At 56.7% G+C, this 23,673-nt stretch overlaps 1 protein-coding gene across 1 annotated transcript in view; it reads right to left on the bottom strand.

Annotated features, from left to right (window-relative positions):
* Positions 1-23,673, bottom strand: part of LOC114484757 (translation initiation factor IF-2-like) — a 135,388-nt gene that overhangs the window by 58,164 nt on the left and 53,551 nt on the right. The window contains exon 4 of the mRNA XM_028483042.2: positions 7,250-7,345. Coding sequence (XP_028338843.2) covers positions 7,250-7,345 — 96 coding nt within the window. The remainder of the gene's footprint in view (positions 1-7,249; positions 7,346-23,673) is intronic.

Raw genomic sequence — 23,673 nt, 5'->3', positions numbered from 1 at the left:
CTGGCCTGTGTCACCAACGCAACCAGTGGCCACCCCACCTCCATTCCTTTTCTGGATTGGAGTTTTCCAGCTGTATCGGAACGGCCTTGAGCTCCTTAGCCCATGGGACCCTTACAGGTTGAACGCCCCCAAATCCTATCACAACAGAGACAAGGTCCGACAATGCTCTGTGTGGCCCTGATGGCCGCTCTCTGTGCCCCTCAGCCCGGGCACCTAGTAGAATCGGCCTCAGTCCATCCGGGGAAAGTATGCCTAAGCTTCCCCAGAACCTACGGCAGCCTGTGGGGTCAGCCACACCCTGGTCCCCAGCCAGTGGCTGCCTCTCCCTGGGCCTCAGCCCACCCTGAGATGTTGCTGATGCCAGCTTGGCAGTGAGCGTCTCCACGGCCAGGGATGTGCTTTGTATTGAGCACAGACCTGGCACAGACTTGGTTGCCAGGAAATGTTTGTCAAAGGAAGGAGACACAGAAGCAGCAGGGAGGAAGGGGGATAAACAGACACTTGAACCCAGGCAGGCTCTCAAAAGCACCGCCCCCAAGGCTACCATAGCCCTCCTCCTCCTCCAGGACCTGGGGGACTGTGCCCTCTATAGGTAAGACACAGCGCTCAGGTCAGGTAAACATGGAGGAAGGCCGAGGGAGGCCCTAATCAGGGCATTCCCTTGGGCTCTGCTGCCTGGGTGGGCTCGGAGAAGGCCCTCGGATGTCCAGGCTCAGGGCCTCTGCACTCGGCCCACATCTTCTCTGGAAGCCTGGCTCTGACTCCAGCCTCTCTTGAGGACAGGGACCCTCGCCCCAGCTGCTTGGTCCACGAGGGACTCAGTGATGTCTCTCAGCTCCCCTGAGGTCCCCTGCCCGACGCTGAGGTTTCATCCTCTTGGAGTGGCAGTGTGGTGGGACATGGCTGCCTCATGACACGAGCACAGAGTCTTTGCTATGAAAGGTGATCCTGTCCATCCGACAGGAGGAAAATATGTCACAGGTATGGAGGTCCAGAGAGGTTCTGGAAGACCTGGTGTGCAGACAACCCTACCCCCTCGCCTAGCCCAGGTCCCGGCACACAGTAGGTGCTTAATACCTATCTGCTGAATTAACCAATGGCTTGCTGGATGCATGACAATGGGCTGACCTGGGCTCTTCTGCTGAGGGGCCAGGACTCAGCAACACGATCTAGGGGACATCACGGGGGCTGCTGCATCCACATGTGTCCCTCTTTGGTCTTTCTGAGCTGCTCCTGGACAGAGGATGCCCTCCCTGTTTCAGGGCTGGGCGTGTTCTCTGTAGTCAGCAAGCCCAATATCTTTTCTTGACAGATGGAGGTAGGGGAGGTCCAGGGAGGGTAGGGGGTCAGAAGCAGTGGCCATTCCCCAGGCCAGGCCTCCCCACACCAAATCCAGAGGCCCAAAAACTCCAGGACCTGGCTCAGGGCTACCCTCTGTCCACCGCCCCTACCAGTGTGACCCCCTCCCCTGGCTCCCTGGCTCAGCCTCCTGGCTGCAGCTGGCCTGAACTGCTTACTTAGACAAACAGGGAAGGCAGCCACGTGACTGGTTAAGGTTTCCTGGACCAGGGACACACACACATGCACACACACACACACACACACACACACACACACACACACACACACACAGAGCCACTTGTGGCAGGTCAGGTGATCATGCGGCCCAGCAGGCCGGGACTGGGCCAGCTCAGGTTTCCCTGTGTCTGAAGGACAAGGGACCGGGCCTGCCTTTCTTCACCCAGAAGAATGCCTTCTCCAAACACTTGTTTTCTGCTTCCTGGACCCGTCAGGGACGTGCTGGATGGGAATAGAGCAGGGGGGGGGGGGGGGGGGGGGGAGAGAAGGAGGGGAAGAGCAGCGCCCAGCCCTCGGCCTTGTCTGGTGTTTTCCTTCCGCCCTCCCCACCCAGAGGGCAGATGCCTGCTGGGAAACTGTGGCCGCCCAGCTGCTGACGGCAGGGAGAATCCCAAAGCCCAGTGTTGGATGTAGGGCAGGAGGGGAGCTGGGGCTCAGAGGGGAGTCTCCAAGTGAGTTAGTGACAGGTCTGTGCGGGCCTGCTACCTGGAGCAGCAGTTTTGAAGCCAGAGTCCATGGTCTGGCCTGGGGGGCATCCAGGGTGGGAGAAAGGGTGGGGGGAAGGGGGTGTCTAGTCCAACTTGGTGGGAGCAGCTCTGCCTTTACTCTGTCATTTGGGAAAGGTCTGGGGGCCAGGGTCTCCAGGGCTCTTCCAGCTTTGGGGGTCTGTGCCTCAGATGCTCCCTGAGAACAGCAGGCCTGTTCATCTTCACAGCCCCGAGACCAGCCGTCTAAGGGAGAAGGAGGCCACATCTCTTGACAGGCAGGGCTGACACCTTGCTCCGGGGGGACAGCCACCAGCTCTGTGGGGGTCTGCGGCTGGCTCCCACCCTGCCCGGGCCTCAGGCCTGACCTCCATCACCCCAGTGGCACAGACACCCACTGCAGAGGCACCTCAGGAAGCCCACAGAGAAATAAGGGGTGTGGCCGAGAGTTCTCAAATGAAAGCCAATTCGGACCAGGCCCCCTCGCTAAGCTAAGCCCTTCTTCATATATTACCTTACTGAATCCTCACAACCCTACAAGGTAGGCAATGTTGTCACCCCACTTTACAGATGAGGGATCAGCAACCTGAAGGTCACACCGTTAATTAGGGGCAGATCAGGAGCTGCACACAGATCAAGCACCCATGCTCTTAAGCAGTTCCCACCGTACCAGGGCCAGGCCCCCAGCCCCGAGCAGGAGAGAAGGAGTGATGGAGAAATGGAAAGAGAAGGAAGATGGGGGAGGTGACAAGGGGAAAGAGGGCAGGAGGGAGGAGGGGAAGCAGAGAGAGGGAGACAGAGCCAGAAAGAGCAGAGGGAAACAGGAAAGGGAGAAGGAACGGCTGCAAGAGGAAGAAGGGAAGGAAGGAGAGGAGGTGGGAAAGACTCACAGGGAAGGGGCAGGGGACGAAGGAAGCAGGAGCAAAGGAGGAAAGACAGACAGGGGTCAGGGAGGGAGTGGACCTTGGAAAACGAAGAGACAGAGGGAAAGCAAACCTGCCCGCCCGAACATTAAATACCTAACAGGAGATGACAAATCAAATGGGAATTACTGCGGTAAAAACATAATTAGAAACTTGATTGAAGTTAAACAGAATTTACATAACACTGCAAATTAACTTTACACGGAAACTCTTCACTGGGAAGGCAATGAAAAGGCATTTCATTAGTAATCTATATTTAAACAATAGGCACAATGGAGCCTTCTGATGAGGAACTTGGTGCCTTCAACCAGAGAGAGTGCCAAAGGCTGCAGGGGAACAGAAAGGCAGTGGATGCTCCAAGAGGAAGTGGGTGGGGTCCAGGATGGGATCCCTGGGCCTGCACACGGGGGTCGGGGGGAGCTGGGTGGACACAGTGGGCCAGATCAGATTCTGGTATAGGTTCTGCCCTTGGCTTGCTGTGTGCTCCTGGGCAAGTGTCTTATATTCTCTGGGCCTCTGTTTCCTCATCTACAAAATGGGGATGTTGAACAGGTGGTTTATATGAAGGTGCATGCAAGTCTGGATATTCTAGGAGAGCCTGGGAGATGGCAGAAGGCAGCACTGAGCGTGGGCTTGGGGTTCAGATGGACCCGGTTCAAAGCTCCACCCTGCCACTTATTAGCTGTGGCATCATGCAAGCTTCTTCCTCTCGGGCCCTGGTTTACCTATCTGTTCAATGGAGATAAGTCCACTCCCGCTAGATGTCACCCAGGCAGTGGAAAGATTTAGGGAGACATTGGGTGGGGGCAGGCTTAAAGGAAAGTGAGTCTAAAGGCACAGGATTACTTGGCCCATCCGCCTGGCACACTAATTAGATTACCCACAGCCTCCTGCCACCGGCCTGCCACAGAGCCGTGCATCATCAGAGCGGCTTCCCATGGCTCCCCCAGTCCCCATTCCGGAGTCAGAGGCACACCTCCCTGAGGGATTCTGGGGGTCACCAAGTCCCTGCCTGGCTCCATCCTACACTCAGTACGGAGAAGTCTCCTGGGCCTTTGCCACATCCCAGGCACGTCGGGCCGTGTTCGCTGGGGCAGAGGGGCTGGCCTGTGCCCCTGCAGCCTGCTGTCCGGCCACAGGCTCTCCCCTCACCTCCCATCCCGCCTCACAGCCCGGTTGAACCCCTGCCCAGCCTCCGGGCAGCAGCTGCTCTCTGCAGCCTTCCCTGACCGAGCCGTGGCCATTCTCTCCACCGAGAGCTGAGTACTGAGTGCGAAACACCACAGGCGCACAAAAGGCTGACCCTTCCCCACCCAAACACGCGCGCGTTTGCCCACTAGATGTAGTGAGTTCCTCTGTTCTAACTGCGCGTGAGCGGGCAGCTCTGACACACTCATAGTCCAGGAAGTTTCGACAGTTTCTTTTAAGATAAAGGATCCAGGTAGTGCTTAGAGATTCAATAGGAAGCTGTTGGGTGCCCTTCCCCTGCCGACAGCTCCTGAGCTGCTGCCTTGAGCCCTGTGTTTTCAGACAAGTGCTCTGGGCAAGGGGGAGGTCTCAGGGGCCCAAGAGCCCCAGAGGGACGGTGGGAGGTCAGGAGAGGTAGGCGAAGCTTCTTAAAAGAAAGTGCAAAGTGCGCAGACATCAGCTGAGACCAGGGAGTGCCAACCAGGGTGACAAGGAAGGTCCCCAGACATGGGGTCATTTATTATACAGCCCTGCCAGACACCCATGGGCCCTGGCCTCTGTGTGGCCAGGTGTACAGGGGGGAGGGGCTCTGGTTCCTCCTCCCTCTCCACCACCCCTCTCCAAATATGGCTCTGTTATTGAGGCCTCTGAGCCTTTGTTATGCTGTTCCCTCTACCTGGAGTGTCCTTTCCCCGACTTGCCAGCAAAATCTTCCTGGTTCACGAAGAGCCTGTTCCCTCAGCTCTCCTCCTCCCTCCCTGGCTGCACCTTCTCCATCTCCTTTACTGCCTCCACCCCATCTTCCCTCCCTCTAAGGGCTGGATGCCCCGTGACTCAGACGCAGGCTTCTGAAGCGCTCTCTCTGCACTCACTCCCAAGATGACCTCATCAGCCTTGTGGCTTGCGACACCATCTATACACAACAGCTCCCACATTTATATCTCCACTCGGGACCCCTCTCTGCCTCTCAGACTCATATATCCAATTGCCTTCTCAACCTTTCCACTTGGATGTCTCAAATGCATCTCAAACCTAACGTGTCTAAAACACAGCTCCTTGGCTGCCTTCAGCCCTCCCTGCCGTCATCTCTGGCAGAGAAAAACAGCTACCTCTGTTCTCCCGGTGGCTCCTGTCCCAAACCCAAGAGCCTTCCTGGACTGTCCCCCCTTCCCTCATCCTCCACGTCTAATCCACCCACAAGCCTGCCTGCAAGGTCTTTGAAATACAGTCAAGACTTTGATGCTTTCCACTGCTTTCCCTGCAACCCTAGTCCAAGCCACCACCACCTTCTACCTGGATGTGGGCAACAGCTTCTCAGCCATCTCCCTGCTCTCCTCTTGTCTGACTACATGAGTGGGTCCTCCAGGATCTCTCTGATTTCCCCTCCTACCTGCACTTCCCTCTAGCCACATGCATCCCTGCTACTTCCATGAATGTGCCAAGGGCACCCCGGCCCACTCCCTCCTTGCATTCATGTCTCTGTTCAAATGTCACCTTGTCAGAGGTCTTCCTTGACCATCCTTTGTCAAAGAACACTTTACTCATCCTGTAGTCTCTGTTTCTTTTTTTGTTTTTTTCTTGGCTGCGCCGCGCGGCTTACAGGATCTTAGTTCCCTAACCAGGGACTGAACCTGGGCCCTCCGCAGTGAAAGCACAGAGTCCTAACCATTAGACAGCCAGGGAAGTCCCTGTAGTCTCTGTTTCTTTAGTGCCTAATTTCCCTTCTTAAAACTTGGCATCATCGGACATGATATATCACGTTTTAGGCATTCATTGTCCATGTCTCCTCATGAGAATGTAAGCGCCACAGGAAAGGGAGTTTTGTCAGTTTTATTCCCTGAGGTGTCTCCAAAACATCAAGCGGTTCCCAGCAGGGAGACCTTCTCAATAAACAATTAGGGCACGAATAAATGAACAATGCCACCTCCTCTGGGAAGCACTCCCTGAATGCCTGCCTGCATTTTACCAGCACGTGGCCCCTCCTCCCTTCCTCATGCAGTCTCAGACACTACAGGGGCCTTGAGCACTGACCTTATGGAATTGAGCCTGGCTCTGAGATCATGTATCAACCTCCACTGCAGAGTGCACCATCTCCAAGGCAGGGCTGGATCTGATTCATCTTCAAAACCCAGCCTTTAGTGCAGGGCTGGCCTGGTATAAGAGCCAGTGTGTGTCTGATGTGTGAATTAACGAGTAAATGGACAGTTGGAAGAATGGAAAGATAAATAGATATAGACAAACGAATAAATGGATGGATGGATGAGTGAATGGAAGGATGGCTGGGTGCGAGGATGATGGATGGATGGATGGATGGATGGATGGGTCCCACCATGGGCACACAATAAAGACTTGTGGTTTATTGAGCTCAACAGCCAGACTTCCCTGGCCAGACCAGTATAGTGTAGTAAAAGCATAGAGGCTGACAGGGCGAATAGGATAAAGCTGAGCTGCTACGGTGTGGCCAGAGCTTGCTGTGTGAACCCCCGCAGGCCCATTAACTTCCCTGTGCCTTGGTCTCCCGATCTGAAAATGTAGATGATAATTCTTGCCCAGAGCTGCCAGGGAGATCACTCTGGAGTTTCAAACCCTGCCACGAAGGAGACCGCAGCCACAGCTCCAGTGAGACACATCTCCAGCCAGGGCTGCCTTGGAAAATCCTCCCTTCTCAAACACTGTCTGGCCCTGCAGACCCTGTGGCCTTAATGCTATACCCCCAAAGGCTAGGACCCTTGGCTATGCCCCCAGAGTTCAAACTGAGCCAGGTTGCAAAGATGGCTTAACTCCAAATAACAAGGAGGCCCAAGTGATTCACAGAATCCTCGAGAATTGGAGTCAATGGAGGACCCATTTTAGAGATGGACAAACTGAAGCCCAGAAGCATTTTGTGCTGGACACACACAAGCCATTACATAGAAGCCGTGAAGCCCAGGGAAAGAAGGGCTGGGCGAAAAGGCTGCTAACCCTTGGCTCTGGCCCTGCCCCATCACGACCGGTTGCCCCACCTTGCCCCGGCCAGGTTTCAGGTGAAGGGGGCAGTGCAGCCCGGGCATCAGGGCGTCGGGGGTCTGGTGTTACCTTTCTAGGTCTGGCAGCTGAGTGATGGACGGCGGCTCTAATCCTCACACCCCTCGCAGCATTGGTCTGATGCCAACGGGCCTCCTCCTCCTTGTCCTGGGTACGCAGGGAGAGAGACAGGACACGTGTGAGTGGCCAGGGGCACAGGCGGCAGCCCTCTCCCTCCCACCTCTGTCCCCACCAGCGGGCTAATCTTGGAGGCCTCTTGGGCCACTTAAGCACACCCCGGGATGCCTGATTTATCGGAGCCGGCTGTCTTCCCCACCCTGCGGTGCTCCAACTGGCAAGCCAACTCCTCCTGGTGGCATTCTTAAAAAAAATGTGCAATCTATGTAAGTTTTGTTTTTTCTGGGGCTCAGGGGGCCTTTGTGCTGTTGTCTTTTTCTTCCTGGTTAGAAAGGTAGAAAACCAGGGCCTTCCTGCGTGGCCCCAGGCACGGTGACGGGGAGAAGCTGTCGGGGGTATTTTTAGCCGGGCCTCTAAGCCCTCGGTGTTCTCTCTGCACCATGCCTGGCTTCGGGGAATTATCTCACACGGCCGGCCGGTTGGCAGCCACTTCCAAAGCCACTCTTTGACCCCTGCCTGGATTCTTTCCTCATTAGGAATCGTTCACCAGATCTCTGACGAGCACCTGGCGTCATTTTATGTGTATACACCTCCTCGGAAAACAAGCTCACTGCCCGCTCATCCCCTCCTGCCTGTGAGGCTGGACAGTTCGCCTAAGACTGAGGCCCTGGGGCTTCCCTGGTGGCGCAGTGGTTGAGAATCTGCCTGCCAATGCAGGGGACACGGGTTCGAGCCCTGGTCTGGGAAGATTCCACATGCCGCGGAGCAATTAAGCCCGTGTGCCACAACGACTGAGCCTGTGCTGTAGAGCCCGCGAGCCACAACTACTGAGCCCGCCTGCTGCAACTACTGAAGCTGGCGCGCCTAGAGCCCGTGCTCTGCAACAAGAGAAGCCACCGCAATGAGAAGCCCGCGCACCACAACAAAGAGTAGCCCCCACTCGACGCAACCAGAGAAAACCCACGCGCAGCGGCGAAGACCCAACGCAGCCAAAAATTAATTAATTAATTAATTAATTATTTTTAAAAAGACTGAGGCCCAGAGTCCTGGAGGAGGCCCAGGAACAGAGTTTAAAGCAGAAAAGAGCCCTGGTGTCCCCCAAACTTCAGGCCTTCTCCTATGCCCTTCATGACTCTGGGTCCGAGCTGAGTCCTGTCCATATGATGACTTAATTAATACTTGCCTCTACTTCAATGCACTTTTTTTTTAGCTCTAATGAATCTGGCCTTGTCCAAAGGGAACATGTCTGTGAAATCATCGGTTTGATATGTTAGTTATATATTTCTAATACACCTTAATAAATATACAACTAATGAAACAAACACCTATGTTCTTTCGGGTACTAATTCTAGAATCGTGTCACAGGTTACCAGAGTTATGTGGGCCAAGCTCTGGCAAACTCACTATTGTTTATCATCCCTCTCCTTGCACGGAAGGAGAAAGAGGCGTGGGGGAGGGGTGGTTGGCCAGAGGAGTCCAAGAATAGGTTTGCAAATAAGGCCAAGGGAAGTAAGGGGGTCAAAAACATGGTATGCTGGAAGCTCTTCCTACTGTCCTTCCCAGCGCTGGGCAAGACCATTCCTTTCCCCAAATGTGAATTTCGCTGTGAGAATCTAGGTGGACGGGGCACAAGGCCCTGTGAGGTATTTGGTCTCAGGATGGGATATTCCAACGGAGGGCTACAAGCTGTGAAGAGCCCCAGGGTCCAAGCATCCTCTGCTCCTCTTCCCAGCAACTTCTGAGGCCTCTGGTTCACCTCCGCCCTCTTCCACCAGGCTCCCCCAGGCTGGCATTGGTCAGCAGGGGCTAGAAGCTTAATCCCTTCTCCAGTTAAGATTTGGAAGCACAGAGCACACCCCTGAGCCCCGCAGCCTGAGCTCTCACTTCTCGGCTCCCGTGGGCTCTTGGGTGGCCTCTGGCACTCTCTGGGCCTGGGTCTCCCCACGTGTGCCTTGAGGGGTAGACCCTGGTGATCCTGGAGGCCCTGCCTCACAGCTCGGGGGCTTCACTGAGCTTCTCCATTTTCTCCAGCTCGGGGACCCCGGGCTGGGCCCCGGTCCCATGCCCAGCTGCCTGCCCCTCCCGCCCAGAACAGGATGTGGGTGTCAGGAGGTGAAGGAGAGTGTAGGGTCGGGGTGGGGAGTGGCCTCAGGACTCGACTTCCTGCAGCCTGATCGCTTTACCACAGTCAGTTGGGCCCAGGACCGCACAGCTGTGAGTTATAAATGTCCCTGTCAGAGCCCGGGCTGGGAGGCCCTGCTGCGGGTAGAGGCGCCAGGGCCCACGGCACCCACTCCTCTGGGGGCGTCCCCAGGCGAGGGCCCATCCTCCAGAAGGGCCTCCCCAGGCGTCCAGCCCTCACGACCTCTGGGTTCTCTCGACCCCTCTCTGAGATGCTTGATGTGACAGGGTCTAATACCACCTCCCCTGCCCAGTCTTCACCCCTCCAGGTGCAAATCTTGTGGTTCCAGCTACCTCAAGAGCTCTCAGAGGGCAGGGGCCATCCCGGATCTCCACCTACCTGATACTAAACCTGGGGCTTGGCGCAAAGCCAGCGCCCCCCCCACCCAGGCCACAGCCTCCAGGGCAACTGTTCCAACTCAGCAGCCTGCTTCCCACGGCCCCAACCGCCCCTCGCGCCTGCCCGCCCAGCGTGGGGGGCAGGGAGGAGGTAGGGGATAGGGCTCCAGCCTGCAGTGCAGGGGCCCTCGGGCCCTGGGCACAGGCCTCTGGGCGCTGAACATCCAGGGTCTCCTTCAGGAGAGGGTCCCATTCTCCCTGCCTGCCCTCCTTGGGGCTCCCTTGACCTGGAGTGTGGGGTGTAGACCACAGTCTGGGGTGCATACACAGCTGGCCACAGGGCAAGAAGTTAGGGCCCTCCAGCCCCAAGGCCGCATCCAGCCTCCTGGGGGACCACAAGGTGGGCAGCACAGGGCCAGGCCCCAGAAATATAATCAAGGTAATGGGAATGAGCAGGGGACGGTCCAGGTTTGCAGGACCCGAAGCTTATACTATTTTGGAGGTCCTCTCTAGAAATACATATACAATTACAAATACTTTTTTTTTTTTTAGCTGTGCCGCACGGCTTGCGGGATCGTAGTTCCCTGACCAGGGATTGAACCCGGGCCCTGGCAGTGGAAGTGAGAGTCCTAACCACTGGACCGCCAGGGAATTCCCTACAAATACATATTCAGAATGAGAAAAGAAATAACAAATTCCTAGAGCCTTAGGAAGCCAGGCCCCTTTAAACAATTTACCAGAAATGCTCCTGATGGCAATCTGCCACCCCTCCACAGCTAGAACCCTCCCCAGCTGCCGGCAAAACGTCCACCTTCACCCAGGCGGTGCAGGGGCGGAGCCCGGGGGGCTGAAGCTGCATGAGCTTCCCATTAAGTCCACCTCTAAACAATAATAGTGCTGAAACTGATAATAGTAATGCCCAACATTAATGGGCCTTTATCTGGTACTAAGTCCTTTATGTGAGTTAACTCATTTAATCTCAACACAACCTATGAGATAGGTACTATACCTATTTTAACAGATGAGGACACAGATACAGAAAGGTTAAGAAAGCAGCCCAAGGTCACACAGCTAGGATATGAACCCAGATAACCTGGCCTTGGGGCTCTTATGAGCCCTCAACCACTCCTCTTTGCTACTGCTCTGGAGGGCCCAGGAGTTTCCCCTCCCTCAGAGGCTCCGACAGCAGCAGTGACCAAAAGGCCGACAGTTAAGCCCCCTTCCGATAAAACCGTTCATTCATTCCACACCAATGCTTACACCCAACACCAAGATCTTGGCTGTAAACAGGGGCCTCCTGCTGGCCTCACTCAGCCCAGGGCACACTGGGGTCCTCTCTATGGGCAGAAGTGGGCACCCAACTTGACCTTCTAGGGCCAGGGGGTGGGAAGTGCCTGAGAAATGGGTCGGCCTGTCCCCAAAGAGACCCCAGCAGGGGTGGGAGGGGCAGGGTCTGTTGGAGATCACACAGCAAGCTGTCCCACCACTTCCTCATTTACAGACAAGAAAAAGGTGGGTTGGAGAGGAGTGACTTTCTGAGGGTCACCCAGCAAGTGGGGACCCCACGTGAGGTTAGGGCTAGGCTCTGGAGGGGCAGGGCAGGTGGCCTGCAGCCTAGGGTGGCCGAGGCCCGGCGCTGGTGGGACAAGCTGGCCAGGCAGCAGTGGCGGGAGGAGGCCCCCTGCCTTTTGGCCTCCTGAGAGCAGCGCCTTTGTTCTCTCTTTGTTTTCCATCTGCCCGCGCCCCCGTGGCCTTCCAGGCTTCCCCTGATTGTGCACAGGGCGATAAAAGGGCAGATGAGTGGGAGATCTCTGGCGGCAGCAGGTCACCTCGCACAGACACCGTGGCGGCAGGTGGGAGGCCGAGGCGGGGGGGGGGTGGGGGGGTGGGGCGCCGGGCCAGGAATCGGGCTCACCACCAGCTACACCGAGTGCTCCCCTGAGGGGTTCTGCATGTGGCTCTCAGAATCCGTTCAGCAACCCTGGGAGGAAAGCACAGCGATCTCCCAGTCTACAGAGGAGGGGACTGATGCTCCAGAGAGCGGCAGCCAGGACCGGAACCCTGGCCTCGGGGATTTCCAGTGGGCCGTGCTGACCCTGGCCCTGACCCGCCTCCAAGCCCAGAAGACACCTGGTCTAGTGGAAGCCGTTCTCCCTTTACGTCTAGAACTGGCTATTTTTAGACTGTCCAGGAAGAGAGAGTGGAGTAGTCAGAGAGAGAGTGGTGAGACTGGGTCTCGCCCACCAACGCCTGGGGAGGCGGGCCGGCCAGGGAGCCCAAGAAGTCACCCACACCTGGTCAGGCGGTATGAGAGGGGGCAGAGTCTGACTTCCTGGCCTCCCTGAAACAAGAGTCCCATTTAAACTGCCTCTAGGGCAGAGGAGTCCTCTGTGGTGGGCTAATTCCCACTGACCGCAGGGCTGGGGAGAAGGGCATGATGCAGAGGTACTGTCGGCTTGGCCATGAGATGGGGCAGTGGTGGCCTACAGGCCAGAGACTGGCCAACCCTGCCCTCGGGTTCCTGCTGCTGACCCCGGCCTCGCCGCTTGGCCCCTGAGCTGTGTTCTCAGACCCTCCACAAGTGTGTCCCTGACTTCAGTTATTAGAAACTTTAAACCACATCATGTTTCATCTACATCGTTCGCATATCATATTGTCCTTTAAATCACTTTGCTTTGAACCAATCACTTCCATTTTATTTAACCTCATCTAAAGCAATATTGTCTGTGAAATCACAGGTTTGATGTACTAATAATACTTGTTTGTAATTCACATGAAAATAAACACATAATGTTAAGATTTGAGATTCAGACCCTCACACAGGTCCCGGTGGTCCACAGCGTGCAAGGCCTGGGCTGGGAGAGTGAGCCTCAGTAAGTGAGGTCAGGAGGCTGTGGTACAGAGCCCTGGCTGGATGGGGAAGTAGGAGGAGGCAGAGGTTCCCAGAAGGGCATGTGGAGGGTTTGGTTTGGGCCATGGGCTCAGACCAGACTACTTCTTTCTTCCACTTGGGCTGGACTTTGGTCCAGATATTTCTCCAGCTGCAAACAGAGCCTGCAAATTCCTCCCGACAGTAGCTCTACGCAGAGGGAGCACTGGAGGAGGAGCCCAAACACCTGGGTCGGGGGTCCATCTCTACCACTGTCTGACTTGGGGACACTGGACCTCTCTGAGCCTCAGTTTCTCCATCTGTACAGAAACAGTGGATGAGCCAATGGGTCCTCCCAGCTTTATCGGTCAGACTGCAGCCCCCCTGAACCCTGGTGATGTGTGGTGATCCATGTGACCCCTGGGCTTCAGAGAGACCCTCTAACCACCTATGTAGACCTCCCTGGACCCTTTCCTCCCACACCTGATCGGGGGCCTCAAGTGGCATCTGGGGTGCAAAGGGGAGACAGGCCCAGCCTGTGTGACAGCTATAAAATTAGATAATCAGCTAATCACCAGCAAATTAGCATCCCATCTTTACATAGAACAAATATAGTATTTACGTAAAAGTTGTTAGGAGTTTCTCTCTTTTTAATTAGCAGAAATAAATGCGAAATGAATGGTAATTAGGCAGCTGATGGATTCGGTAGTACAATTATGCTTGCAGCAGTGCCCCGGTCCTTAAATGCTGCGTGCTCCGAGGAATCAGAGGAGCCTATTTATATAGTTTATTTATAAAACAAAGTTAGCAGGAACAGAGGGGCGAGGCCTGGGCACTGCTGGGGGAGGGGTCGTGGCTGCAGGGGCAGGGCCCTGGGAGAAGGAGCTTCTGTGCCTAGGGAATGGGGGGGATGGTGCTTAGCACTAGGCTGTGAAAGTGCACCACCATGGCCCCCACATGTCTATTTCAGGCCCCACATGTGTCGCTGGGAATGGCCTCCCTGGCAGGAAGTAGGCTAGAGCAGTGTGGAGGGGCTGGGAGCAGCTGTTCTGAGCACTCCTGTCTGTCTCTTTCCCTCCCCGGTCCCCACTTCTCTCTTCTTTGCTGGCCCTATCTCTTCACTAAGCACTTCTCTGTGCTGTACCCTGAGGCATATTCTCTATAACGTTCTCCCTTTCCTCCAGGAGCTCAAGGGGAAGCAGGTCTAGGAAATAATGCACCCAAACACAGTGGGTTTAAGTTCCAGATCAGTGGAGCATCCAGTGGGAGACAGAGGCAGGAGTCTTGAAAGGAGGCAGCCCAGAAGAAGAGACAAGAGTTGGGTTTTGCAGGACGCATAGGAGTTTCCTGAGAAGTCGGGAAGTAGCAAAAGGACTCGCATGTGCAAAAGCGGGGAAATAAAAACAGCATTCTGCAACTGTAGCAAAGAGTGCATCAGGGCCGTGGAGACTGGAGAAATAAGCAGGGGCCTCATTTCGATGAGTCTTGGATGCCAGGCTAAGGGTTTGGACTTAGTCCTAGAAGCTGTGGAAAGGTCTGAATCGAGGAAGTCGGGCAGCCCCTTCCCACTCACAGTTCTTTTCTGAGCATCCCCTCCCCCACCCCAGAGCCAGGGGGAGGGCCAGGTCGACAGGCCATTAGAGGCAGCTGGTCCAGCTCAGCAGAGCGAGCATGGAGCAGGAGGCTAACCTGATTAGGAGGGACAGGAGGTTTGTCTGCGGGGAGGAAGGGAGGGAGGGTGACAGCTCTGAGGGCCGAGGGAAGGGGGGCACGCTGGGCCACTCTTGGGTCTCCTGAGTGAGGGGTCTGTCTTCCCCTACAACAGAGCCCCTGCCCTGCCCCCAACCCTAACTGCTGCGGGGGAGGGGAGCCAGCACTGCCTGAGAGGCCTTGCCCCCCATCTGGGGTTCAAACCCCAGCTCCGCCACTGCCTTGCGCTGTGACCTTGAAGAGCCATTCCCAACTCTGGGCCACATCTTTGTCTCCAAAACAAAGGCCTGAACTAGACTCAGGGAGAAGCAGTGGCCAGTTCAGCTCAGAGCCCCATCCTGGAGAGTTTCACGGGCATGGGATTAACTTTTAGGGATGTAGGTGAGGCAGGCACTCCAGTCTGCCCCAGTCCCAGCTGTTGCCTCCTGCCTTACCCCAGCCCAACTCACGGGCTTGTGTGGCTGCTGAGCATCCCACTGCAGCGACTGCCCATGACTCAGGCCGCCCGGCTCAAAGTTGGGAAGAATAATTCCTGTCCACCCAAGCCCCGGGGTCACTACAAAACTCAAACGAGCTGGGGATCCCGGCAGCGATCTGAAGGGCAAAGCCCTGAGCAGTGGTCTCACTTTGACACTGGAGGTTGGGAAGGGTTTCACAAAGGGAAGTTTCACGCTCCCCAGTGGGGATAGCTCCCTCACCTCTGAACCGCCCCTTTAAAAGAGCAGCGACCCAGCAGCCCCATCAAGGTCTGGAAACCTGAGCTTTGCCTGAGCTGTTATCTGCTGTCACTCAGGACCATGCTCTGAACTTGTAAGGGAAGACAAAGATCACACCAGCACTGCTTCTCTGCTTTGTAAGTTGTGCTCCTGCCTTTGGCCAAAATCAATACAATTCCCCGCTATGACTGTTTCACCAGCACGAGGGGCCGGGCCCCTGGTGATGACATTCCACCCCTGGTGGAGGATGCTGAGGGTCCTGCTTCATCACACAGCCTCAGCCCCGCTGCAGCAGCTGTGAAATGTCGGGCGGGGGTGGGGTGGTGATGGGGGGGCAGTGTGGGCGGGGAACGAGGGGGCTGCCCAGAGCTGCTCTAAGTGCCTCTCCAAAGACAAGCCCAGTGCTATTCATCACCTGGTTTTCAGGGCTGTGAGAAATCAATGGCATTTGTGCTGCAAACTCATCATTAGGACAGGAAGGACTCTGCAATGGAATTGATTTGTTTAAATATAATATCACAGTTTAACAGAGAAGCGTGGGGGTGGGGAAAGGACCCAGGCAAACAAAACACAGAGGACCAGAGAGGAACCAGCCTTGAAAGATCTTCCAACACAGCGGCCCAAACCCACGCCACCCCCTGCCTTCCCCAAAACCCCGCGTGGAGGAGGCCAGAGTGGGCACAAGCCGTGACCCAGAGGGAGGCGGTTCAGGCCCGGTCTCAGACGTGCCCTTCGTCGGCCTGAGGATGCACCCAGGGGCGTAGCTGGACACTGCTGTGTTGTTCGTGCAGGTGACTTTGGCTCCACGAATGTCCGTTCAACAGAACAAACTTTTATCCGGCACCTACTGTGCCTGAGGCACCTGTGAGGGGCCGTGGGGGAAACAGAGGATAAATCCTGGGCCCAGCTCCGACGGACAGGGTGCATAAGGCAAGTATGCAGGTGACAACACGAGGCCAGGGAGGGCTGGGCTTCCTGGGACTTTAGGAAATGAGGGAGAGAAGTGCTGCGAAAAAAAGGGCAAAAAGGGCATAAAGGGGACAGAGAGGGGTAGAAGTGGAAGGTGCATTCACATAACCAGGAGGAGCCCATTTGGAGGAGAGAGCCCTCATCTCATGGATACGGTACCCGCCGGCCTGATGATGATGGTGTTGATGAGCGGTCCCCACCTCTACTGGCACCAGGGACCGGTTTCGTGGAAGATGATTTTTCCACGGACCGGGGGTTGGGGTGGCTCAGGCGGTAATGCGAGCGATGGGGAGCGGCAAATGAAGCTTCTCTAGAAGCTCGCCCGCCGCTCACCTCCCGCTGTGCGGCCCGGTTCCTAACAGGCCGCGGACTGGTATCAGTCTGCAGCCCAGGGGTTGGGGACCCCGGTGCTGACGATGACGAAAGCTGGCTTTATTGATCTGAAAATGTTCCAGGGTCCCACAAACATGTGTCATTTCAATGAATCTCACCGTCTTGTGAAGAAGGAACTATTATTACCCACATTCCACAAGAGTTAAGTGACTGCCTGAGGTCACACAGCTAGTAAGTGATGGAGCTGGGGTCAGACCCCAGAGACTGTGCCCTAAGCGCTGTACCTCTTGCCCTCACTGGGGCTTGTCGTCCATGTGAGCTGGGGAGAAGATGGCTTCTGCCCACCGGGAGCTGGGGCATGAGATGCACTGAGCAGTTCAAGGAGGAATATGAGGAATGGTGTGGGGTGGGCCATGCACCGGGCTGATGTCCTAGTCACAGGCCCGGCTTGGCCCTACAGTCTGGGTGAGGCTGGAGCACTGGGTGCAGAACTGGCCTGGCACTCAGGGTGCCCGGATACCTCACACACCTCCTCTAACCTCTCCCAGAGGGCGGGAGTCCTGGGTAGGGAAGGCAATGGGCTGGGTCCTGGAAAGGCATGTCTCGGGGGAAGAGACCCCCATCCCCACCCCTCCCAGGCCAAGAGAGGCTCAGCCTTCACCTGAGGGGGGGGACGGCTGACTCAGTCCTTGGGGAAGGACCAGCAGCTCTAGGCAGCCTCACTGAGCTCAAGAAGGACCTTAATGTCAGCCTCTGAATTTGCACTTTATTCCTGGTGACAGTGGGGAGCCAGGGAGGGTAGTGGCAGACTGGGAAGGGCTCAGTAACTGAGAGGCAGGAAGAGAGTAAGACCTGAGAGCCAGCAGAGGATGGGGGAGCTGAGGGGGACACAAACCCAGAGATGGCTCGGAGGATCTAACCGACTGTGGGGGGAGGGAGAGGAAGGTGCCAAGGACGACCCGGGCATCTCCCCCAGCCCTCTGGGGGCTTGGACGCCCAGCTTCGCTGAACCAGCGGCTGCCTGAGTCAATACGAATTGACCAGGACCCCAAGGAGCACTGGGCCCCTCCCCCCAGGAAGCCCTGACCGGGGGGAGGGTGCTGCTGGCCGGCAGGCCGCCACAAACTCTGCTCTGTCCCACTGCTGACCTTTCTCCTGTGTCAGCAGTGCTCTCCATCAATGCACCGGAAGGGCCGGTGCAATCTCTCTCAGCTGCCTGGGGCCAGGGCTGGGGGCAGGGGCTCACTCAGTCTTCCCTCTCTTAAGGAAGAGGTTTCTAAAGCCCCTCTAGGAGGCTGGGAGCAGAGGCGCCAAAGCCCTCAGTGCAAATCGGGGAGCCTGAGGCTGGTGAGGGGCAGCTCAGGACCCACCAGCCAACCGCAGGCACAGCCCTGGGCACAGAGTGCCCATGGGGTGCGACCCACACCCCTCCAGCGGGCTGAGGGTAGGAAGCTGGATGGGGAGACTGGGGTCAGGCCGCAGGGGATGGGCAAGGATGATCTGGCGAGAAGGGGCACCTATAAGGTGTGGGAAGGGAGCAGGGGCAGGACAGGGCTGAGCCTCAAAGCCGAGGAGGGGGGCCAGGGGGGGCCAGTGGGTATAGCAATGGAATGGAGGATTAGATGGGGCTAGCTCGTCAACGGTCCCTGTGGGCCTGGAACTGAGAGGTTTCTAGGATGTGAGATGTTCAGTGCAAAGCCGAATGGCTGATCACCTAGCAGGGCTGAATCTGAATTCTGGTTTTCAGTGCTACCACTTGCAGACTGTGTGTGACCTCTCTGGGCCTCGGTTTTCTTCATTTGGAACATAGAGCTTATAGGAGTACCTTGTGTAGGACTGTCACGAAGATTAAGTTAAATAATGTCAGTAAAGTGCTTAGCCTCTGACACAGCATCTGATCATAATCATTCAACCAAGGGCGGTGGCCACTGTTATTACCACGGATGGCTACGACTAGTCTGACCACTACGACGACCAGCGAACACACACCAAGGGCTCACCCCATGCCAGGCCCTGTCCTAAGCACCGTACCGACAACGCTAATTTAATCTCACAACGCTTATTGGGAGGGGCCGTTATTATCCCCATTTTCAGATGAAGACGCTGAGGCGTGGAGGCGCTAAGCCACCAGCCCAGGTCCTCACAGTAGGCAAGAACGGAGCCCAGAAAACCACTTCCATTTCCCTGGGGCTGACCCCACAGCCAGGGACTCGTGGGCCAATGCCGACACAATTCTGATCACACCGACAGAGGGCAAGAAGTGGACAAACACTCAGGTGGGGCAGGCCACTCTGGACACGCACAGGAACGGGCAAGGGACGCCTGTGTTTGAGGCGATCAAGTCCCCAGTCCTCAGCCTGGGTCTTTAAGACCTTCCTCTTCCAGTCCACACGCATCAACCATATGTATAAAGTTTCCAGGGTTGATTTACACAGCAAGAGAAAGGAAACCCCCCAGAGGTGCTCAGGCTTTCTCCTGGCTGGGTGGCAGGCAGCTCTCTTGATCTGACACCTGCATGTTACCTCATTTCATTCTTGTAATGACACTACAAAGTCAGTTTTGATGCCCATTTCAGAGATGAGACTCAGAAATGCGCTAAGGTTGCACAGCTGGATTTAAACATGCCCGGCCACAAAGTCTGGGCTCCTCTTGGCTGCAGGATGAACATGCAGTGTGAAGGCAGGAGACCACACCTTGGACATCTGTGTTGGGAGTGGTACAGGACTCGAGGTGAGCACTGGGTAACTCTGAGGAGGAGGGGTACTGGGAGAAACTCCAGCAGCTCAAGGAAGGGGCTCAAGCATCCAGGGGCAGAGTGGCCAGTCTGGCAGGGTACTAGACCCAGGGAGAAAACAGGGTTTGGGCAGGGGCCCATCACCCCAATACCTGGGGGATAGGTAGGCCTTGCAGAGACCCCTCTTCAGGCTCAGGAGCTGAGCATGCATTGCTATCCCTGCTCTGACCCCTAGGAAGTCCTTGGCACAAGGAACCGAATGCTCACAAAGCAATTAGCTTCCAGCACCCAGGAAAAAGGTTGCCAAGGCAGGCAAGCAGGCGCTGGCTGGGCAGGGGCCCTGAAAAGCTGGGCCCGGTTATTTTTAGCATCTCGATTCAAGAGGCAGGAGGCCCACCTCTCCACCAGGTAAATGTCAGCACCACTGGTGGACCCGCCAATTAAAGTAGCTGGAACCGAGGAGGAGAGACAGGGACTCGGGGCCTCTCTCTTGGGCTCCTTGCCCCCAGAAGCTCTCTTCCTCCACCTCCTCTTCCCAAGCCCTGGAGCATCTGCTGTGGCCCTGAAAAGAAACCGTGGCTCCGTCCCCAAAGGAGCTTGACTAGGGCCTGGAATCCCGGGCAAGTCTTGCCTTGGCCACGTGACACTGGCCAAGTCTCATGCCGTCTCTTCTCTGACTCTAATTCCTCCCTGGAAAATGCGCCCCTGCTAAGCCCACCTGCTATTTTGAGGGTGCGGGAGCCAGGGCTCAGGAAGAAGCTTTGCCATGAGGGCAGCTCGCCCTTCCTGCTGTGGAAGGGCTGTTGTATTATCCCAGAGAAGAATTCTGGGCTTCCCGAGTGGGAACCAAAGCTGACAGAGCCTGAGCCGCTGCTGTGAAAACTGCTGGGGGGGGATGTATGAAATCCTGGGTACCAAGAGTTGAGCTCCCAGGCCCGTGGCTGCTGCTCTGCTGATAGGAAAGGGGAGAGAGAGGCCACCTTGGGTCAGTGGAGGCTCAGCGAACACAACCTGGGGGCTGAGCCCAGGGCTACAGGGAGGGGCTGCACACGTGGGGGCACCAGGCACCCACAGCACCTGCAGCAAATCACAAGCCTGGTACAGCACATGTAGCTCAAAGGCTCACCTCCTCTCTGTCAGGCTCTGAGAGCACCCAAAGCCTTGGGGAGGGCCACCTACTCCCATCCTTGCCCTACACAGCTTCTCTAGAAGAAGGAAGGAGGCAGTTGGTCATAGGAAGGAGAAGGGAAGCCCACCTCTCAGCCCACCCCCTCCCCCTGCCAAACTCTCAGCTCTGGAGTCCACTCTGGGTGTTGGCCCCTTAGGCTGCAGGAGAGTCTTCCCCAGGGGCTGAATCCCCCATCCCCCCAGGCTGAGGAAGACCCACCAGCTCCCGGGGGAGCCTAGGATCCTGGCACCTGCTCACACCCTCCCCAAAGGCAGGCTCTCCCACTGAGGTGCTGCCCTACAGTGGCTCCCAGGTGCCCAAAGCTCCGAGGAGATCTGACAGAAACAGGCACAGAAGTGGGCTGTGAACCTCTCAGGGATGTTTAGCACGTTAGAAACACAGTACAAACTTCCTCCTCCTTCTACCATCTGGCCTCTAGGGGGCATCTCCAACCTTATTTCCTTCACTGCCCAGTCTTGGTTCTCCATCCAGCCCCACTGAATCTGTCCCCAGCGTGCCTGCCTCAAGGCTTTGGCCCAGCTGGACCCTTTGGATAGAATGCTTTCAGTTCACAATCATGTTCATTCTTCAGGAACCAGCTGGAACTCCCCCTCCTCCAGGAAGTCCGCCCTGACTCCTGAGTCCCTCGGAACCCCTGGAACTCACCCTAGGTATCACAGACCCAGCAGCCTCCCGCGGGCTGCAGGCCACTGGGCACCCTGCTGTGGCTCGGCCAAAGAGGCTGATGAGGGGCACGGGTGGCCCCTGGTTTCCAGAGTCCACTTTCCTTCCTGACCCCCTTGCATCTTGTCAGCTTTCCAATCGGGGCCTGACTCCAGAGCATTCTCTCTGCCCTGGCCTCTGGGCCTGCAATCTCCAGACCTCACTGGGCTCTCTGGGTAAACAGATGGGAGGAGAAGCCCTAATGGTAGCAGGTCTCGGCAGGAGGCAGTGATTACAAGAGGCGGAGTACAAACGAGGCTTAACAGAGCCAGGTCTGAGGGCGCCCTGCTCAGCTCTCCACAGATCCCCAGAACTTCCCCAGCCCCACACCCTGCGCTCCCAGCTCCTCAGGGGTGGATCCTGCCTTTCTGCAGACACCGCGCCCCATGGCTGGGTCATGAGCACTGCTGTAGGTCTTGGGCCCTGCTGGCATCTACACCCGCCATGCATCTGAAGCAGTTTAGGGTGGCAGTGAGCTCAGCTGAAAGCCTGGAGTGCCATGCTGGGCCACTTTGGGGTGTACCCTCCTACCTCCGAGCCTCAGTTTCCCCATCTGTACCATGAGAGACTGGGCCAAATGATTTCTAAAGACTATTCCTCTCCCAGGTGGCCGGGATGCTATGATTCAAATAAAGAGGCCACCCTTGCAGCCCCACCCAGTGTCTGCTCCCTCCCCGCGAGGTCACGGAGGTTTTGGACCTAGGACACAGGGCATGGGTGTGGCTGTCCTCACCCTAAGTGTGTGGCTCCTGAACCAGAGGGAGACAACCTCCAGGACTCAGTGGGGTGGGGGCGGGGAGATGGTGAGCAGACATCAGGGGGAGGGAAAAGCAGCCGTGGTGAGTAACACCCAAGGAATCCTTCTCAGCGTAGTTTACCAAATCCTAGTTTGTCCTCGGAGAGCCCTGTTGGTGGCCGAGGTCAGGGGTCTCTGGGGTGTGAGTGCAGCCCCACACACCTACATGGGTGACCACACACAACAGCAAGGCTCCCACCAGACTCTGGGAGAACCGGGGGTACCAGACCAGCTGCCCCCTCACCCCCCCAAAAGGATGCCTCCTGTCTAGCCCGTCGGCCTCCTGCACCTGCCATGATGATGTTGCGTGACCTTGGGCTGGGCTCTGGGCCTCTCTGTCCCCACCATGTCACTGAACAGGTTTGTCCATGTCTCCCTTCCAGCCCCACCTCTGGGATGATGTCAGGCCTGCATAAGGAAGGGGTGCAGACAGTGGCAACAGAAGGTGGCACCTGGGCTCTGCTCTGGGGCAGCTTCGTGTTTCAGCATTTTGGAAGACTGGCTTTCCCCTGGGAAAGAGCCCCAGCCCCTGGCCCAGGAGAGGCCCCACAGGTGCCTGGGTTGGTGAAGAGGAGGCAGTGAGCTGGAGGTCTGGCCAGCTGGAGTACACAAGCCCCAGACCTGCCCCTCCCTGATCGACAGTCTCTGCGTGAGCTGTGGGCCCCCGCTTGCAGGCCAGGGCCAGCCCACCCCTCATGGCCTTCACAGAGGAGCTGCCACTTCTCTACGGCCCCTTTTGGCTCCCTACTCTCTGCAGGACCAAGGTCAAGCTCTGTGGCCCCCAGGAACTGCCTCAGCGCCTGCTTCCAGTTGTGGCTGAATGAAGCTTCCTCTCCAGCTGGACTCCAGACCTACCCCATCAAGTTGTGCAGAAACCCCAGAAAGACCCTACTCCTTCACTCCTCTGTGTAGGGATCTAGCCCCCTCCTCCAGGCAGCCTCCTCTGGCTGCCTCCTCCAGCATGGGGGAAGAGCTGCCCATCCCAACTCCTACTGCCTTCACCCGCTGAGAGCACCCACCTAGCACACGCTGCACTGTAGACTGTGTGACCTCCACTCAAGCCCAGGGCTGTGCTCAGCTGATGCTCAAAGATTCACTTTTGAATGCCAGTGCCTAGCACAGTGCTGGAGCCCAGTAAGTGTTCGACCCACTGTGGCTGACGGAGTGAATAGTTCACCCAGCAAACACACATGTACCTACCAGAGACAGTTTGATGTAGTGGGGAAAACACATATTATTGTGTCAGGTAAAATTGGGCTGAATCTCAGCTCCACCAATAGCTCTGTGACCCTGGATACATTTCTTAACCTCTCTATGCTTTATGAGTTTCCTCTTCCACACAGTGGGATAATCCCAGCTTCCCTGGGTTGTTGAGACCCTTGAGAACATTGCAGGCTGTGAATCCTGACCTATCCCAGCAGAGCCTCTGGCTTTATAGACCAATGAACAATTGTTCAGAGAGAGACAGCGACTTGTCCGAGGTCACAGAGCAGGCCTGCAGCAGGACTGAGGCTTGAACGAAAGTCCTGAGCAGAGAGCCCGTGAGCACAGTGGCCCGCCCTGCTGACCCAGAGGGCATCCCACATCGGGCAGGAGTGACCAATGGGCTATGGACTATTTCCAGCTCCAGGTTGGGGTAGGGGCTGCAGGGTCAGGGCTGGCTGCAGAGGCAGGGGCTGGAGAGGCCTCCTGGGCTGCAGGCAACAAATTCCGGGGAGGGAGAGGAGGGTGTGCATTCTCAGCTGGCGCTGGATACTGACAGGTATGCCACACGGGGCCCCTGGGATCCCAGCCCTGTGTGGCCGCGGCCAGGCCCGCTG

The sequence above is a fragment of the Physeter macrocephalus genome, unplaced genomic scaffold (assembly GCF_002837175.3).
Source record: "Physeter macrocephalus isolate SW-GA unplaced genomic scaffold, ASM283717v5 random_2, whole genome shotgun sequence".
NCBI lineage: Eukaryota > Metazoa > Chordata > Mammalia > Artiodactyla > Physeteridae > Physeter > Physeter macrocephalus.
Note: the sequence above shows the minus strand (reverse complement) of the source record. Positions and strands in the feature narration are given on the sequence as shown.